The sequence below is a fragment of the Bactrocera dorsalis genome, chromosome 5 (assembly GCF_023373825.1).
Source record: "Bactrocera dorsalis isolate Fly_Bdor chromosome 5, ASM2337382v1, whole genome shotgun sequence".
In the NCBI taxonomy this organism is placed as follows: domain Eukaryota; kingdom Metazoa; phylum Arthropoda; class Insecta; order Diptera; family Tephritidae; genus Bactrocera; species Bactrocera dorsalis.
This window is the reverse complement of record NC_064307.1, coordinates 22,023,735-22,045,373: the sequence shown is the minus strand read 5'-3', so window position 1 is coordinate 22,045,373 and position 21,639 is coordinate 22,023,735. Positions and strand designations below refer to the sequence as shown.

The following is a 21,639-nucleotide window of genomic DNA, read 5'->3' as shown; positions in this document are numbered from 1 at the left end:
ACAGTTTCGAATTGTTATTGAAGCGATGGCAACTCGAAAAAATCAGCTGCTCGAAAATTGTCACCAGGTGCCGCGCTGTTGCTATCAAATGAAAAATTTATTTTGACATTTTGTGTAGGAATACTTGTTTTTTTATTTCTTCCTGAGTTGAAGCAATTCTGTTTCGGCATAAATTAATCAAATTCGACAAAAATACGTCCAAAGCATGTAGTGGCACCAAACAGTGATAACGTACTCCGGCTCCGCAAAATATAACAAAAACGAAAGTGTTCCTTCCTGATATAATTAATCAATATGTGAAACATATACATATGAGGATTAAAGTCTTTGGCCAAGAAAAAAAATTGCAAGTGACAAAAAAAAAATTAAAATAAACACCACTAAATACGAGGTCAAACAATAACATCGCGCCGTAGTGAAAGTATTTCGAGCGCTACACATTATATCATTTCGGTATTAACAATAAACAATGATAACTACATAAAAGATTATTTAAAATCAAAATATTTGTTACCAACATTATCTGCCCTGTCTCAAGTGTCTGCGCGTGGATTTAGCTAAAGTGGGTTGGTGGGAATAAACACCCCAAATTTATATTAAAAGCCGTTGCGCACTAAACGGCGGCTGCTGAATCATGCGGCCATCGTTGTTCGTTGAAAAGTGGCAAATAATTTGCTTTGTGTTTGTTTAATTAATATCAATAACCCAAGCTATATAATTTGTGCGCGCACGTAAATTATAATTGCAAATATTTTGCAAAATATTTAGTATATATAGTATATTATTTGTGTAAATCGTGGCATAACAGTGGGTTAAAAAAAATAAAATAAAACAAAATGGATAGTTCAATGGTTTTCGGCGTGTTTCGCAATTTAACCTCAACTGCATTGGATGCCAATAGCGCTGATGCGGACATGGATTCGGAAGATATGGATACCATGTTTTCAACTTCCACTGCGCCAACTGTTTTGACTACCAGCACCACTGCGGCACCGGACACCGATCCGTCTGTGTCAATGAATAATTTCTATCCTGCGTTGGTACAATGCTTTGGCATCATTATATGTGGGTAAGTTTATCAATAATCGTATAATATCAGTGGTGATAAATGTGAAAGTTAAATATAAGCGGAGGGTAGTGGGTTGTACACCCACGAACAAAGTCATTCATATTCTAAAACCCTAAAGAGATTGTCACAGCATTCCACTGCATATATTCTTGCAATAGCTTTCAAAATACTAGTTTGTTGAAATGTTACTAATAATGCCATGTAGTGCATATGTACCTAATATTTCATATATTTTGATATATCAATAAATTCTTTGTTGTGAAAGTGGTTTTATATTTTTACGCAAAAGGGTTTTTTTGCATGAAGTGATTGTACTTGATAAATAAATAAATTCCTTTTGTGGTGGGCGTTTGACGCAAATATAAAGTGGTCATACTTAGTATAATTATTAAAGCATATGTACGTAAAAGAACTGTACAGATATGGCGCAGATAACAAAATCAGATCCTACGTGGTTTATAATATAATTAAAAATAATATTTGGAAGGTAAAAATATTAATAGAACTTATTACGAATATTATTTGTGATAACAATGCAATGTATTGAAGAAATGTTAAACGAAATTTGTTGGCTTGTGAAATAAAGAAATCAGCGGTATCATAGTAAAATTTAATTTAAAATAAAAAAGTTATTATCTCTAAAATAAAAAAATATATACATATTTGATCTTTATATAGACTGTTTACATAGCTTTTCATTGCTTTTTATGTCTGGAATATAATTAGATAACGTCTACGCCAATAATTAAGAAAGAAAAATATAATTGCGAAATAATTTTCAAACGTTTTGCCGACTTTTGTTTACGTAGACTAGACTGCCGTGGGAATATTATTATGGTTTTAGTCTTTAGTCTTTCGTATACCCAATTAGCACGGAAACAAAGAAGATTCATAAAAGGTTGTTTTGTATAAAAATAGACACGCTTTTGTAGTAACAAGCGAATAATATCCAGTCTGGTACCATTTATGCATGCTTGGGCGCCTTGGCAGAAAACATTGTCCCTCTCTTGGTTTATTTTTGGTGTGTTTGGTGTTACTTGTAAGGAATTTCCATCTACAGCTCGAAGTTGAGGTTTTTCCAACATTCGTTATTAAATATGTACATATGTATATTCTTTGAATTATGAGCAAATAATTTCCTCAATATAAAATACGTGTTATATTTTTTATTACTTACAAAATAAACAAAATAAAATTTATGTATTAATTAGCAAACAATAATAACAGATGATTACTATTTATAGGTAAGCAATAAACAACAACAATAGCAAAAAAACCTTAACTTCTGTTGCACTGAAGCTATAATACCCTACACAAATTCAAAAGATTCAATAAAAATACTTGGTTTTCATCAATCAGTTTGTATGTCAGCTACTTATATGCTATACTGGATTGTTCTGAACAATTTACTCGCAGATTGCTGCATGGTATTTGAAAATACTCTGTGCCGCGTTTTGTGAAATTATCTCGTCAATTAAAAAAGTTTTTCATACAAAGACTTGACTTTGATTTTCAGTTTGCATGGTAGCTATATGTTATAGTGGTCCAATATCGACGATTTCGAACAGTAAGTAGCTTCCTGAGGAAAAGAAGAACTGGCTGAGGAACTAGTTCGCGTATATACTGACGGATAAACATACTAAATCCACTCAGCTCCTACATATACATTATAAGGTCTCCGAAGTTTCCTCCCGGGTACTACAAACTTGGTTGCAAATTTAATATATGTACATATGTATATTGTTCAGGGTGTAAAAAGCTTATTAAATAAATGCAGTAAAGTGAAAGAATTACTGAGTTATATAATTATACTATAAACATGTTATTCAATAATACAGTTGCTGGCAGGCCTCAAGTTTAATAATGTAAAGAATTTGTGAGACTTTAGAGCCTAATAATAATTCTGTTTACAGCCCTTATGTTATACAACACGAACTTCCTTCCTCTTCTTTACCAATTAAAAAGTATTAAATTTGCTTTTTGCATTTGTTTTGCGATACGTTTTGTTGTAATTGATACTTATATCAGGTTTTAGAATGCAAAAGCAATTAATTGCAACTTTTCTCACATTATTAAGGCACGTCTTATAACTTTATACAAATGATTGCTGTTTGTCTTGTCATCTTTGTATAAACAGAGTAATATATCGTTTTCGATCGCATGTTAATATATGTGTTTAGCAAATTTCAATAGTTTTTGTGCTGCTCCTAATTATTTTTTTGTAAATAATTTGCTAAAAACTATATTTTATGCATAAACTAATGCCTTTAATGGCTAAAATCAGGCAATTGCTTTCTATATCGTTCATTCATTCTAATTAGTCATAGGGTGTTGAATAAATATATACAATAAATGCTACAATAAAGCGCTTATCAAATGCGGTGAGTAACCAACCAGTCGCACTTAACTTGACTTGATAATAGTGATTTTCCTCATAGTAAAAGCCAATACAAATGCAGTTGTATTTAAATTAGCTTACATTCATTATTTTTGTTGTAATACTTAAAGTGTTTGGGAATGCAATTAAATGAGAAAAGGTTGGGCCAAATGACAGTGATGTTATTAAATAATCTCTTAACTGTGTTTGTAGTGGCGCGCGGGGTTTTTCCCACTTTTTGTGTGCGTCGGGAGTTGTAAATAAAATATTCAGACATTTTTATTTAAATTTGGCGCGAAAACCATTGGTAAAAATATTTTTTTTTTTATGTTGGTATGATTGTCAGTAACATCTGTGTAAAATAATCCTATTATTCAACAAAGAAATACCATAAAATTTTTTGTATGGAATCAAATCTCTGGTGCCGAAACGTTCAAAATGTTGGAAAGGCCGTCGGTGATAATTGTTTGTCGCGAGCAAGTGGTTTTGATTTGTACAAATCAAATCTTAAAGAGGATCGAGAACGTGTTGATGACAAACCATGTCCAATACGGAGATCAACTGATGATCAACACGTCAATAAAATATCGAAATTAGTGCTTGAGAATCTACGTTTAACATTCAGAGATCTTACAGGCATCGTTCGAAAATCAGAAGGATCGGTGAAAACCATTTTGAGAGATCATAAGGGTCTAAAATAAGTAAAAGCACGATTGTTTCAAAATTCACTGAATTTTTTCGAAAAACTGTGTTGCGCGTTAACGTCTGTGAAACAATGCTTGGATAACTAGATCGGTTAGCTCCGGATTTAGCCCTTCCCTATTTGTTTTCATTTTAACAACACAATTTCGAATTTTACTAATGTTTTCAACACTACTTTGTGTGTATTTGGAGCTCAACGGAACTAATAAGGATCATTAAACAATTGACATACATACATATGTATATACACATATACAAATATATAAACAGTACGCACTTTCAACTCAAATATAAATAATTTAAGTGTTAATGAACTATAAAAATAAATATTTCTTCTTTGTCTAGCAAAGCATTGTAAACTTATTTTGTTTATAGACTTGTAAATCAAATGTGATTAATTTGTTTTTAATAATTTCTATTGTATATGATTACCTGTCATACAAATAAGTGCATATAATAACACTTAAACACAACCATACAAACATGCATATATGCATATATGCGCCTAGGCATTTTTCACTTATCTCTAAAAAATTGTTTCAGTGAAACATTTCAATTAAATAATCCGTACTGAGATTATTTTCACGTGATAACGCGGAATCACAAAGGCAAAGTTCCGCTTAAATTGAATATGAAGTGAAACGAATTAATTTCACTCGTCAAAGCGTCCCTACGCCGGCACTCGTTCCAATTTATGAGTCAATTTTCTAGTTCACTGAATGCGATAAAGTAAAGTGTGTCGCTTTTTTGTGAATGCATTTTGTATATACATATGTATATAAAAGTGTTATAACGGTTATTATTTAACAATTTAACTACTCGAGACAGTTGTTGCATATGTTATAATAGCTTGACACTTGCACTTTCCGTTATCTTGAGCAATTGAAAATGCTCTTTGCGATTATTTTAGCGAATAATTGCATTTCTAATGTATTTTTAAATGGAAAAGAGGTGCTTAATATAGAATTTATTGCTATAATAATCAATTTATTATTAGAAGTGTTGCAATTGTTTATTTATGTTTTAGTTATTAGTTATTAATTATTATTTGTTTTCTTTTCCTTTGTTTTGCTGTTTGGAACTTATAAATGTTACAATATTGTTTATATATTTATATTTTGTTGCAGTTGCCTTTTGATTTTATAAAGAATACTAATTGAATACATACCTAGAATATAAAGTTGCAACTACTTTGGATAGTTTATTTCAGTATAAAAAAAATCGCGAGAATCAGTGATTTTTCGAAGTCACACTGAGGCGATCCCTTAAGTTTATCACGTTTTGGCTGTATCAAAATCGATTTTTTTTTTGTTAGATCGCCGAAAAAACAAAAAAACAGCCCTTCGTCGGATAAAATCCGAGTCAATTCCGGTGCGTAGAACCGGCTGTCGTGGGAAATCCGATCACCACTAACTGTTGGAACTGTCTATTGACAAACAGCGCGGAATTGGTTTCTGCAAAGGCTTTGGAAGAGGTTAATGTCGTCTAATTTATACCCTACCCATATCGACGGGTCTTGACATTTATGAAATGAGAACTCGCTACGAGTTTATGAAACGTATTTTTTACTATTTCCTACTGATACAGTTGTAGATCAATTCATATGCTTAAAAACAACCTCAAATGATAGATAAAATAACGGTTTAGATATAAAAACAAATTCCTAGGAATAAAAAGTATGCCATAAGCTCATGACTTAGTTAACTATTAATAAAAACTATGTACATACATACATATATATATATATATATATATTTAATATGTGGGCGTTGCTTTCTTAAAATGAAATTGTATTCAACAAAAACTCTGAATCACAGCAAAAATTTTCCAGAATTCCTAACATACTATTAGCAATATCCAAGTTGCATGTCAACATGATTGCATTTACACAATTCTAAACTCGATTTAATTTCGAAAAAAAATGCTTGCCGCACAGAAATAGTAGACTTAAGTATATATTAGATATACTTATACATATATGCCATTGTATGTGTGTGTAATTGTACAGGTCTTCGGATATTTTCAACTGTTACTGTAAATTTATTGATCAAACTAAACTTTAAGTAAGTATAACTGTGAACTTGGTGAAGGACAAATGCTGACCGAATAAATGTATAAATTTTGACTATTGAAATGCATACACGTATGTACATATATGGTTTTATACATATTGTATGTACATATGCATGTATGTATGTATGTAGCTGAATATAAGCCTCAAATATTTTATCACAATTTATGTGAATACCTTTAATTTGTTATCTTTTTTACCTTGTTTGATTTACTTCTCACTAATGCAATATTTATACCCCGGAGTAATGTGGAACTATTTTTTTTTAATATTTTGAATTTTTTTCTGTAAGCAAAATGGTGTTTTAATGTTCAATTAATTTATGAACTGATCAATTTGCATTTGTCAACAGAATTACAGGTAAATACACATATATTTCTATAGTATATTAGGGTGGGTCAAAAATGCGAATGTTTTTATTATACCTCGTGCACTGAAAAATTGGTTGATAGAGACCTCTATAAAATTTATAAGAAAGAATTGTTTGACCGCAGTCGATAGAACGATGAGCTGTGCGAGATATACGATGACATTCACATAGTTGGCTAGGTCATGTCGTCCGAATGGATGAAAACACTCTCGATTTGAGAGTATACGATTCACTACCCGCCGCGGGAAGCAAATGAAGAGGAAGACCTCCACTCCGTTGAATATACCAGTTGGAGAAGGACCTGGCTACCCTTGGAATCTCCAATTAGCGCCAAATTGTGAAAAGAATAAACGACTGGCGCGCTGTTGTTGACTCTGCTCTAACCGCCCAAGCGGTGTCTATGCCAATAAAGAAGAAGACTCAGTGAAATTACCTGTATTCTTTTGGGCTAAAGTCTTATTCATTGTAGGTATGTTATTTTTAAAAAATTTCCGGCATAATCTTTAATCTTAAAAAAATCAATTTTCTCCTTTTTGGTAAAATTACAATTCCTTTTGTTCGAGGAACTTAAAAAGATTCTCCACATTCGAAGTATATTTCCCAAAATAAAGATTAAAATCGGCTTGCTAATCATAGACCTAGCACAAAAACCCAAACCTAGCGGAACAAATTACCGGGAATAAACTAAAAAAAATGAAAGTAAAATAATTTGATTTTATTAAATAACAAATCTCAATTATATTAGTATTTCACAACAAAGGTGTAATAGCACATATCTTCGTTATAAAATCGTATATATACAGTTAACATGATTGTGTATAAATAATACAGCTAATTTCCTTTAATTAGCCAAATTGAGCGTGAGAAATACTAGGCGCAGGCAATTAGCTGTTTGCGAAATTGCCAGTTATTTGTTTGCAAGCACCTAGTTAGTTGATTTTTAATATATCAAAAATCAGAAGTAAACAAAACAAAGTTTTTTCGATTGCGCCGTAGCAATAATACCCTACTTAAATCAAAAAGTTTTCCATATTGGGTCTGCAGTGAGCTCAATTAGTTTGTATGGCAGCAATATGCTATAGTAGTGCGATTGTTTGGAGATTGCACCGTTGTCTTGGATAATAATCTGTGCCAAATTTCTTTCTTGGTTTTCATCATACAGCATGAATGGTAACTAAATCTAATGGCGGTTCCGAAACTTCAAACGATCAAAACTGAGGCACCAGAGGGCGCATATAAATAGACGGACATGACTAAATCGACTCAGCTCGTCGCACTAATCATTCATGTAGATATATTCTTCATAAGCCTCTTCTGTATGTTACAAACTGCGAAGCAAACATAATATAGCCTGTTCAGGGTATAAAAATATATATTGAAACAATTTTCAGTATTGTGAAATTCATAATAACTCGTAACAAAATACATATTTATCAGGAACTAATAATTAACTTAATTTCAATTATTTGCGAGGCTTTTCTTAACAAAGACCCACTTAGTTTTCTTAGAGTCTATATTATGCAACTAAAAGGGGTGTATTATACATACATAATATAAATAATATTATTCAGCTTATTTAATATTGATATTTTTTAGTTTAAATTTATTACATAAATTAATTATTTACTGTTTGTGCTAATAACAATCATTAAAATGATTTTCCATTGGTGTCTCATTTGTGTTGTTGTTGCTAAAAATTCCTTCATACTTGTATTACAACTAGTCACTCTAAACTTCTCTTCTTCTTATTCTTTACTGGCGTAGCGTACTTGCGCGGTTGTCCGTAGAACCTTTCTTTCGAAAACTTGTAACGTCGACTCATCACATATTATCATTGTCCATGCCTCTGCACCATACAGCAGGTCGGGAATGATGAGAGACTTATACAGTTTGACCTTTGTTCACAAATGCCTACAGGATCCGAAGTAGCACCTCTTGGCAAGAGTCATTCTGTGTTGGATTTCGAGGCTGGCATTGTTATTGATGTTAATGCTGTTTTGAAGAAAGTCGAAATTATCTACGACTTCAGAGTTATGACTGTGAACAGTAACGTGCGAGCCAAGTCGCAAGTGCGATGCCTGTTTTTTTTTTTTTTTGATGACAGAACATATTCCGCTTGGTATCGCACAGTTCGGAGAGATCCTTCCCGAACCTGACGCACCTTTTGATGTTGCTCAACGTCAGCTAATACAGCCGTATTCGGTCATTTGTAGACAGTGGGTTTCAGCCTTTCACACAGTGCACTCGATAAGACCTTAAATCCGATGTTAAGAGACTTATGCCAGGCAGACGCCAATTGTCGGACGTGTTTTTATCCGACCATATTTTCCAAAAAAGCTGATGCATGCACCTTGTCAGTTCTTCACCGCCGTAATTGAAAAACTCGGCTCTTTTTTGTTCTTCAGGCTGGTTATTGCTTTTCGAACCTCTTCATAATCGTGCAATGGATCGGATACGTCATCTCCAGTTGTTATTCGTTCACTACCTTTAGCAGACTCCAGAACTTCAGTATGCTCTGAACACCAGCCACTAGATCAACACTTTAGGTTATACGAAATGTACCTGTGAAGAATATTATAGCTTCGGTACAACAGAAGTTAACTTTCTTCTGGTTTGTGTAGGTTTCTCTAGCCCCTTCCCCTCTCCTTCCGTTATAGATTTTTAATTCATGTTGTTATGTTTGTTTGTAGAAAAATACTTCTAAATTTCCTGTCGGTCCAAAGTCGGTTTTATTGACGGTACTAGATAGACGAAATTGTCTAAAAATTCGAAGTCATAAATGTGTCAATTTTGAGAGTCGATGTTGAGCAATTGGCTGATCTATTAACGAGTTAAGTCGCTCCATTAAACTAATTTCTCAGGAGATACATCAAGTCATGTCTGGGACTAATCCTTTGTACATCAACATTTGTCGCATTATTGACGAAATAAAATTGTTAACGGTAAAAAGTGGTACAAAATTAGATAGACCGGTTTTATTAGACGAAAAAGCTGTATATTCCTATAATAAGTTAGGTTATGTTAGAATAGGTTAAGAAGTCAATGCAAAGAGGGGTCCCACTTGGACAACTTAGAATGCCGGACCGTTGTGGACCTATATAATATATCCTTAAAAATCCACAAAGCGCTTTGAGCCTATCACAAACTTGTTGAGACGGGTAATGTCAGCTTCGTAATCAGTTTCCTGGTTCACCAAAAGTAAAACTGTCGAGATGTTTCACACACAGTTTTGCAAAGGCTGGACAAAGGGGGAGAATGTGCGTAGGAGCTTCCACCTCACCTTCCTCGATACCGATACAACTAGCGACCGACAAGGTTTCCTTACCTCTTGAATGCCTATTGAACAGTGTCCAGTAAGAACCCTACGTCTGCGGCAAGTTGAACTTTGGTAAGAGTAAGTAGTCTCACAGTTGGAGTTACTATCATAAAATTGCAAAGTAATTTAGCAAAAAAATACTTCAATATTTTTTCTGTACTTTGTCGTAACCAAAAGTTCGATACCTGAAGAGATTATCCTAGAAATGTGTCAGAACATATTAATTCATCGTTCGGGGTATGAGTATTTTGCTTCATAATCTCTAGAATTTAGTTTACTAATGACATGGTTACTTGTAGAAGAAACAATCCTTTCATAAATTAAGTAAAATTCCTTGGAACCGCAAGAATGAAAAAAGGAATCTCGAATAAAAGTTTTACTTTTAATTAAAAAAGTCTATTGAATTTTTAAATCAGTTGGAAACAATTTTTTTGTATGAAAATATCTCAAACTGTTTGTCGGCATGAGGCACTAGAGCCTCATTTTAGCTACCTACTGTATACACCCTTGTATTTCCCCGATTAGTTTACACCTGTAGTTTATTACAATATTATCACTGTCACTAAATACCACGCCCAGGTGTTGTAAGTGGTTTAAACTTGTCGTAGCAACTGCAACAAAATCTGAGACTAGTTTTCTGTAGTAAAATAGTCAACTCTGATAGGCAACATTATATTGCCCATATGGAAACATACGTATCCAGATATACATATGTATACGTAAAGTCATAATTGCATCGAATTATATTTTATTGCTTTACTTTGATTTGAATAATTGTATCATTTGTCAGCAGCGCCTCACATGCGCTGTCAATCAGCACAAACCCTCCCATTCAGCATGCAACGACATTGGCAAGAGGAGGTGTGGTGTGTCTATTTTGCATGCAGCGTCACTCACGCAACTTTTGATGTGTAATTTCTACAAAAGCAACGCATAATTTGCTGGCTTATTTATTTAGACTTTAGACTTGACGTAGCCCCACAAAAAATAGTCTAAAGGCGTTAAATCGCATGATCTTGGTGGCCAACTTACGGGTCCATTTCTTGAGATGAATTGTTGTCCGAAGTTTTCCCTCAAAATGGCCATAGAATCGCGAGCTGTGTGGCATGTTAGCGCCATCTTGTTGAAACCACATGTCAACCAAGTTCAGTTCTTCCATTTTTGGCAACAAAAAGTTTGTTAGCATCGAACGATAGCGATCGCCATTCACCGTAACGTTGCGTCCAACAGCATCTTTGAAAAAATACGGTCCAATGATTCCACCAGCGTACAAACCACACCAAACAGTGCATTTTTCGGTATTCATGGGAATTTCTTGAAAGGCTTCTGTTTGCTATTCACACCAAATGCGTAAATTTTGCTTATTTACGTAGCCATTCGACCAGAAATGAGCCTCATCGCTGAACAAAATTTGTCGATAAAAAAAGGGATTTTCTGCCAACTTTTCTAGGGCCCATTCACTGAAAATTCGACGTTGTGGCAGATCGTTCGGCTTCAGTTCTTGCACGAGCTGTATTTTATACGGTTTTACACCAAGATCTTTGCGTAAAATCTTCCATGTGGTCGAATAACACAAACCCAATTGCTGCGAACGGCGACGAATCGACATTTCACGGTCTTCAGCCACACTCTCAGAAACAGACGCAATATTCTCTTCTGTACGCACTGTACGCATTCGTGTGGTTGGTTTAATGTCCAATAAAGTAAACTGAGTGCGAAACTTGGTCACAATCGCATTAATTGTTTGCTCACTTGGTCGATTATGTAGACCATAAATCGGACGTAAAGCGCGAAACACATTTCGAACCGAACACTGATTTTGGTAATAAAATTCAATGATTTGCAAGCGTTGCTCGTTAGTAAGTCTATTCATGATGAAATGTCAAAGCATACTGAGCATCTTTCTCTTTGACACCATGTCTGAAATCCCACGTGATCTGTCAAATACTAATGCATGAAAATCCTAACCTCAAAAAAATCACCCGTTACATACGAGTATATGTACGTAAAGTCATAATTGCATCGAATTATATTTTATTGTTTTACTTTGATTTGAATAATTGTATCATTTGTCAGCAGCGCCTCACATGCGCTGTCAATCAGCACAAACCCTCCCATTCAGCATGCAACGACATTGGCTAGAGGAGGTGGCGTGTGTCTGTTTTGCATGCAGCGTCACTCACGCAACTTTTGATGTGTAATTTCTACAAAAGCAACGCATAATTGTGAACATTCAATCGAGTTGTGGTTAAAGCAATGCTTTTTTCTTTTGATCACATGAACACATATGCATATATTTATATTTGAACAGATGGAACATGTGTACTTAAGCTTTATTTGCCATTCTTAATGATTGCTGATTGTCTGTGACAACTTGAAAGAGCTCGACAAAGGGTTTCAGTAAATCATGCTCGCGGAAAATGGTGAATAACTTTAACTTAAATGTGTTTTAATGGCTAAATAATGAGAGCTTGAACATTTCTTTCTTAATAATAATTAATTATTTACATACAATGAAGTTAAAATCAGTGAACCCATGAGGAAGAGTTAAGCTTCAGTGATGTCGCTAAAATGTCGATTATCGAAATATTTTCGTTCGTCGAAATCGCAAATAAATTAATTGTATAGGTCTCCACTGTTCTTATTTTCATTAAAATATCTGCTTTTAATGAAAAAATGGAGGAACTGAAATCGGTGTAAACGTTATTACTAAGGATCGAAATCAAGGACTAATTCTATCCATCTCGAATTAAATATTCCTAAATAATTGCCATAAGATTTGCCACTAATGGCTTCAGTTCCTTGCCATATGTTAAATGAAATTAACCCTCTACCCATTACTACAACAATTGGATCTATGACTATATTCGTGTAGTTTGTTTTTGCCTATCTGAAAGTATAACATTTCCCAGCTTTCTGGCAATTTGTGGATTCATTCCCAAAATAACTCGGCCTGCTTGATGGCCTTAAATGCACCAGACCAATTTTGGGTACCCTGTTTTAAGCCCAGTGAAGGCGTTCTTCCTCGACTAAAACAAACCTTAATAAAAAGAATAGGCTGACAGGCGGGTCACACACAAGTTTGCTCTAGTCGCTATTTTCAAAATAGTTTTTCCCCGGTCTTGCAACATGATGTAAAATTATTGCTTCGTACTCTTCGCACTTTCTAGGCGTCTTTCGGTAATCGCTCTCTTCAATTTGATAGGTTCTTGTCGGTGAAGTCTCTCATTACTTGTTTCGGAAGGTACTGATTCCATCAAATACAACGCATTACCTTGGCGTCGTGGATATTTAGCTCTGTCCTTGCTTTTACTGGTAGGCGAGTTCTTTATGTGGACTTCCTCAAGTGGCATTACTGACATCCACAGCCATCTTTCAATGTCTCTTGGCTCCAATTCATATAATTAGCACCATAATTATTTGCTGCTGTATGTATCCAGCTGCTTTTATATTTTATAAAATAGCTACATAAGTGAGCTATGCCGGCAGATGCATAGCCGCGAAGGTGGCTATCAGACACAGGGAATCTGGTTTCTTAAAGGAACGTGCATCTGGTCATTCGGATATCCTTAAAAACTTTGACTGCATCCCGGTTCATCTGGATCATGGAGTCGCCATACCGAACTCTGGCGGCTCCTTCTCTGCCCATATACCGGCGAGGGAGATGTGGGTGGGAAGAAGCCGTTGGAGGCGGGGGGCAGCAAGCTTCTTCACGGATGGGTCAAAGCTTGGGGGGAAGGTTGGTGGGGGGGTCTACTGTCGGGAGCTCTTCATTAACTCCTGTTTCATACTTCCCGACTACTGTAGTGTATTCCAGGCTGAGGTCGCAGCCATCAAGGTAGCAGCTGATTTGCTGCTACGGAGTGCATCCACCTTCAGAGAAGTGACTATTCACTCAGATAGTAGAGCGGCTATATTGGCCTTGAACTCATTCGTAGTGCGTTCAGGGTTGGTCGAAGAATGTCTAACGTCGTTAGCTCTAGCAGCTAGAGTTTTTGTGATTAGACTGGTGTGGGTACCGGGCCATAGCGGAATTGCAGGCAATTGCAAAGCTGATGAGTTAGCAAGGAAAGGTACCCTAGAATCATTATCGGTAGAATGGGAACGGATTGGTGCTCCTGTTTCTTCTTGTGGTCTACTACTAGATAGGTGGGCCACGCGGATGCTCGTCCAACGCTGGGCCAGCACCGGCACCTGTGCGGTTGCTAAAGCCTTCTGGCCCAGAATAGATCGTCGGAGATCCAATGATCTCTTAGCCCTCAGTAAGGCTAACCTCTCATTGAAACAGGCCACTGTCCTATTGGCCCACATGCGGTAAGAATGGGAATCTTACCGGATGCCGATTGCAGAAGCTGTTTGGAAGAAGATGCGGTAGAAACAAGCAAGTACATACTTCCTGCTTGACTGTCCCGCTTTTGGGAGGTCAAGACTCCGACACTTGGGGACGCATAACCGCCGAACTGGCGGGTGTTGAAGTTAAGCGTCTGTGTAACTATGTATTGGCTACAAAGCGTTTCGCCAATCTTTAAGTCCGAACACGGGAGTTCCTTTTCATTGGCATCACAAAGGACTAACTGTTAGTCTACGTGGGATCTTTGATCAGCCATCTTACCTAAACTTAAACCTAACCTACATGAGTGATTACCAAAGATTCTGCGAGCTCTTCTTGTGTTTGGCAACAATCTTCGTCGAGTAATGATGTAATGAAGCAGGTTGAAACATCTTTGGCGAACCAGGAGACATAGTCGATACAAACATTAGCAGTCTCAATAAATTTGTAATATGCTCAAAGCGCTTTGTCGATTTCTAAGGACCTTACGATCTATTAAATAGGAGTTTTAGGTAACATAATGGACCGGTGTTCTAAGCTGTCCAAGTGAGATCCCTGTTAGGATTGATCTCATAACCTAATCTATACCACAATAATGCTTCCAGTTCATCTTCAGACTTTTTTGGTCATTCAGGATGTTCCTTGCCTTCCAAGCCAAAATCATCACTTTAAAATCGTTCAAACCACTTTTCGTTGAGTTAGAGCATGTTTACTATAAACTTCCTCTAAAATACGATGACTTACGGCAGATGTTTTTTTTTTCATATTGAAATAATAAAAAGACAGTCTGCGCAAGAGTACTTTTTCAGACACAAAATTCGCCATATTTACTTGACAAAAATTATGGGTGTTTCCGCTCCAATTAAATGACAAACACTGAAAAAGACCACAGGGGCAGTAGATCTCCAACGTCTGTTCGGAATATTGAAAAAATGGCATAATAAGAAAAGGTGAGCCAATAAATCAACTACACCTTCATAATCAGCTAGTGAGTCGGAAAAGCAAGTAACCACTTTGGTGAGGTAATACTTCAACCATCAAGTCTTTCACCTTCTCTGCACTTTGGAGTGGCAAATAATGGCATAATCAAGCACGAATCGAATAAGAAGTTGCTATACCACTTTTATGAGGTATTATTGCAGTAATCAATTCTTACACCTCATAAACGCCTCCTACCTCACCACCTGTCACACCTCTTACCACAAAAACCAACACTTTATCTTGTCACTATGCTTAAGACAAACTAAGTGAAGTTCTAGTGAAGCAAGCGAGTTATTCTTGGTAAGAGTTGTAAAATACAACACTGTAATTTAATTTAATTTTTTTTTTATTTATTTATTTACAGTCTGTAAGCACCTTTCATTGAATGCAGTAAGTAATTTTTACGAGTTCTTCAGTGATTGTATAAACTATTAGCATATTACAGCACCGTTCTTACTACCATATATTTATATATTTATATAGATATACATATATGTATATTGCAAATTAAATATGCATTCAGCATACTAAATAGAAAATAAATGTGTAAATCAGTTTCTTGTTAATCACATTTGCCATTTGTCAGTCAATTTATATATAATATAAACAATATTTATATTCATATAATTAAAATTGTTGGAGCCGCAATTGTGCCAATTAAATATTTTTTATTTGTTTAAAAATACAATAAAAAGTGAGGCAAAGTGACAGCTTCAATCAATAGAAGAAGAATATAAAATAAATAATTAACATTTAATTGCTAACTGCGTTGGATTGACATATAAAGGGTGATTTTTTAAGAGCTTGATAACTTTTTAAAAAAAAAAAAAACGCATAAAATTGCAAAAATCTCATCGGTTCTTTATTTGAAACGTTAGATTGGTTCATGACATTTACTTTTGAAGATAATTTCATTTAAATGTTGACCGCGGCTGCGTCTTAGGTGGTCCATTCGGAAAGTCCAATTTTGGGCAACTTTTTTCGAGCATTTCGGCCGGAATAGCCCGAATTTCTTCGGAAATGTTGTCTTCCAAAGCTGGAATAGTTGCTCACCTTCTCTGAACCTTGGAGTGGCAAAATAATGGCATAATCAAGCACGAATCGAATAAGAAGTTGCTATACCACTTTTGATGAGTGTATTATTGGCAGTAATCAATTCTTATACACCTCATTAAACGCCTCCCTACCTCCACCCACCTGTCACCACCTCTTACCGACAAAAACCAACCACTTTATCTTGTCACTATGCTTGAAGGACAAACTAAGTGAAGTTTCTAGTGAAGCAAGCGAGTTATTCTTGGTAAGAGTTGTAAAATACAACACTGTAATTTTAATTTTATCTTTTTTTTTTATTGTATTTATATACAGTCTGTAAGCACCTTTTCATTGTAATGCAGTAAGTAATTTTTACGAGTTCTTCAGTGATTGTATAAACTATTTAGCATATTACAGGACACCGTTCTTACTACACATATATTTATAATATTTATATATGTAGATATACATATATGTTAATATTGCAAATTAAATATGCATTCAGCATACTAAATAGAAAAATAAATGTGTAAATCAGTTTCTTGTTAATCACATTTGCCCATTATGTCAGTCAATTTATATATAATATAAAACAATATATATATATATCCATATAATTAAAATTGTTGGAGCCGCAATGGTGCCAAGTAAAATAATTTTTTATTTGTTTAAAAATACAGTAAAAAGTGAGGCAAAGTGACAGCTTCAATCAATAGAAGAAGAATATAAAATAAATAATTAACATTTAATTGCTAACTGCGTTGGATTGGCATATAGTACTATCATGGTGTGTTACGAAATAATAGATTTCTATAAATTATCTTCGGAAATACACACTTCAAAATGTGACAGTTGTGTGGGGTGGTAGTTGTCTGGTATTTATGCATATATTAAATATATTATAAATAATTAATTAATCTAAAATATCTATACTCGTGCATTGCTCTAGTTTAAGACTCACGTTTAGGGTGTGGTGAGTAAATGTTTTGGTAAGAAAATATTCCAGAAGGTTGATTTTTTTTCTTTTTAGGATTTGCTTTCGCATTAAAAGCAATTTAAACTGTCCTTTAAAGAAATTGTTGCTTATAGTGGTTTGCAACTTAGTAAATTAGAATAATCTTGTGCATTTCAATCGTTTATAGCTTCCTGACAGATGTCAGTTAATAATGCAAAATACCAATTTTTTCATTATGAAATATTTTTTTAAATTTAATATTTATCTAGCGATGCCAGCGCTGTGACCATCACACTTCTTTCTGCAGTGTTTTTGTTTTGTTTTTCAATGTCTGTTGATCTCGTTAAGAGTTGTAAATTTTGGCAAATAGTTTTTTTTGCATTATATCTGGAATAGTCATATATAGTATTTGAGAAAATGGTTCGAAAATTCGATATTTATAAAAAAATGTTACTTGTTCTTCTTAGTTATATTTGTCAAGTAATGATCGAAGAAATTTGATTTTTCATAACCATTCTCATTCTTTATTCCTTTGAAAGTATATTCGATATTCATATCTTCCAATTCGGGTCAAAAATATTCGGTTATCATTGAGCGGTAGCGATTGCCATTCACAGTAACGTGCCGGTCTTGATCATCACGAAAGAAATACGGTCCAATGACTCATGAAGTACGTGTGGATTGCTGTCTTGACGAATAGCGCAAATCATATAATAGAAAGAGCCTCATCGCTGAGGATTTATTTTTCACGATGAAAATCCGGACCAGTTTCAAGTTTTGTTTTTTTGGGCTTAACCCTATGTCACGAACATTCGGACGATTCTGGTAATCAAACGGTTTCAGTGCACTGAATCTTTTCGCAAAATTCTAACCACAACCGACGTCACAGAGATGCCCAACACATGAGAACTTACGTAGTGGAGAGACTGCATTGGAGTTCTTCCTCAATTGAGCGCTAGCGGCCGCAATTTTCTATCGACATTAAGGCCACTTCTTTGTCTCATCTAGCTGGCCACATTTTGTACTGTGCCTGTGGATCCAAACTTTTCCACTAGACGCTCAATTATTGATCTGACAGTAGGATTATGACGACCATAAATTAGACGTAGTGCTCTTAAAGTTGAGGCCACTGGCTCGGAATTTCGGTAGTAAATTGTAATAATTTCGACTCGTTGTTGGACCGTATATCTTTCCATGATGAAATAGCAAACCTTACTGAAGAGAAATGGCAAAAGAGCGGGAAAAAATATGGCGTCGTTTGCTCTCCCTATCGGTCAACTTTTATAGCATCATTTTGAAAAATTCGAAATAAAAATAATTTATATACTGAATAAGATCAATATGGATAGGGACATAAGCTAAGATAACATTTGAATAGGGTTTTATGAGAAAATGTTGATTGAAGAAACCCACAAAAATTATCTCGTTCATTTAAGCTGCCTAACCGATCTAGATTGATCAATAAAACCATATGAACGACATCATGCCTCCGATTCAAGACTAAATCGATCACGTAAGGATTTATATCGAGCCAAGAACTACTGACCATAACCTATAAATCGATTCTCATCACAATCGGTTCCACATAACCGGAACGTACCCGGATTTTTATTCGTCAAAGGACTGTCAACTTGGCAGAATGCTACCGTTATAACATCAATAATAATCATAATCTCAAAGAAAGCAACTATAAGAACAACAATACATATGTATATACTACAATATCAACATATTTTTTGTTGGAAATCGCACACTGATCGATGATAAAAGATTTCTGCTATGCTTGAGCTTTAGTAATGATGATTTTGTTGATAAATTTGCAGTATCATATTGCAAAAACATATCTGTACAAAATTATATACTACAAACATATACAGATACATACGAGTATATATAAATGCAAGTATCTACGATTACTTGCGATAAAGATGCTTGCAAACGCCATTAATCAGTTCCGCATTGGAATTTAATTTGTTCATCTGTAATTTGTAATCTGTAATGTAATCGAAGTTAAAAGAATTTACACAGCTGTTGCACCGCAACGTGATAATGTTTTTCTATAAAATCTCGGGTTTTTTGAATGTAATACTGTATATATGTTTGTATTATAATATTCACATACAAGCAATGACATACAATATGTATATAATGTATATACATTTATATGTTGAGAAACAAATATTGAATTCAACTGCATGCTTCCAAGGACATAGGTTCATTTGCTACGTGATATTTTGTATTTTGTTACCTGAAAAATATAGAAAACAAAGCGCTTGGTTGGCAAAGCGTACCAATTAAAAATTATAAATATGTACGATTAATGTTACTATATATAAACGCACATATATATATAACAATTAAAAGCATAAAAAATAAAATACAATAATTTTTACAATATGCAAATATGCAATAATTTTTCTGAAATTTTATATATTTTTTTATTTGGAACTTTTTATGCATAGCCATTTGCATAATAGCAAATCCTGTAGGAAATTTTATAATTCTATAAAATAAAATATTATTTCGGCATCGAAATGTTTATAAACATCTAAAAAGTCACCCATTGCGAGGTTCTAACTTTTTTAAAGAAAAAGTTGGGAAACTTCAAATTTAAAGAAGAATGTTTATTATCATTCAAAGGAATTTTTTTTGAAGATTATTTCTTTCAAATGTTTTCCGCGGCAGATCTCAGTTGGTCCATCCTTTGAGTCTAATTTTCGATGACTCGTTGGAACATTTCAATATGTAACTGGCAAATTACACACGTGAAGTTTTGCTCCAAGGCCTGAATCGAAGTGGGATTGTTCACATGAACTTTAAACTTTACATATCCCCACAAGATGAAGTCGAACGGTGTGATATCACATGATCTTGGTGACCAATCGACCGGACCAAAACGTGAAATTATCTCTTCACCAAAGTGTTCTCTCAATAAATCCATTGACTGATACGATGTGTGGCAAGTGGCGCCGACTTGTTGAAACCAAATGTTGCCGAGAACACGATCCTCAATTTCAGGTATCAAATAGTCGGTTATCATGGCGTGATAAGGGTCGCCAAAGACGGTGACGTTCTCTCCGGCATCATTATAGAAGAAATATGGACAGATGATTCCACCGGCCCACAAACCACACCAAACCCTTGGTTTTAATGGATAAAATGGTGAATGTCTTCAGGTTGCTCTTCGTCCCAAATGTGTCAATTTTGCTTATTTACATACCTATTGAGCCAGAAATGAGCCTTGTCGTTAAAGAAAATTTGGCTGTAAAACGTCGGATCTTCATGAAACTTTTCAAGAACGCATAGAGCGAGACGATATTGCTTGGGAAGTGACAGTTCTTGCACAAGCTGTATTTGCTGCCGAATCGATTCTCCACGGTCTTTGTATACACTCTCAGCCAGGACGTTGGTAAGCCGTAAGTCTCTCCATGATGAAATGCCAAACAATACCGAACAAAAATAATATGACAGCTTGACACGACTCACGCGTGATCTGTCAAAAAAGGCTATTGAAAAGAGTACGTCCCTCCACCCCCCCCCCCTTTTTTTACATGGATCACCCGTTATCAAATTTTTTAAATGAAGCCTGAATGATACAATTTATATTTTTTCCTTACTCCTTGTATAAGTTGCCAATGTTAGGCTTTCTTTAGCATTATGGACTTCGGCCAAGCTCTTGATATTACAATGCAATGCTTCTTCCTACCGATAGCTGTATAACTGCAGTTTATATAATTTGCAAGCAGCACAAACACACATATATATATATATGTATATGTGAATTATATATTTACTATTATTTACATACTTTGGCTGCTTAAGTAGCTGTTTGGAATTATTGGCTCGCAATTCAGTTTCAATTATAGTCTGCGGGCACTACTGTCGCTATTGTAAAGCATTCCCTTAACACCTGCGGCTTAAAGCAACATACCCACACATTCATTTATATACATAGGTATTTATATACCATATGTACAGGTGTTTGTTGTATGGATCAACTATAGCGCTTGGCAATGTTTTGCATAGAATTAAGTGCCAAACGCAAGACAAACCAATTGGTGACGGCATGAAAGTCAGTTGCATTGAATAACTGCTTAATGGCCGCGCTTTGTAGTTTCATTGGTGGCGTTGGGGTTATTCCACTTGTGTTAAATGCATGTTCTAAATGTTTATATATACATAGTATAATATGTGATATCCACATATGTGTTGAAAAATATATGTACATCCGTACGATGGGTAGTAGTATAATGAGTTAACCTCAACGCCCATGAACCGCTACCGGAAGAGATACGTACACCGCTACTGTGGATACCAGGCCGTATCGGGTTCGTTGCTTTGTTTTTGTTCGCATTTGAAAGCGGGTGTGTCCGCGGATTTTCGAAAATTGAAAAGAAGTCAATATCGGTCTGTGTTTCTAGATTTGTTTTTGG

At 34.9% G+C, this 21,639-nt stretch overlaps 1 protein-coding gene across 1 annotated transcript in view; it reads left to right on the top strand.

Annotated features, from left to right (window-relative positions):
* The first annotated feature begins 156 nt into the window (after nt 1-156).
* LOC105230089 (integral membrane protein GPR155) overlaps nt 157-21,639 on the top strand; it is a 46,862-nt gene continuing 25,379 nt past the window's right edge. Inside the window, exon 1 of the mRNA XM_011210674.4 lies at nt 157-1,069. Coding sequence (XP_011208976.1) covers nt 837-1,069 — 233 coding nt within the window. The 5' untranslated portion in view covers nt 157-836. The remainder of the gene's footprint in view (nt 1,070-21,639) is intronic.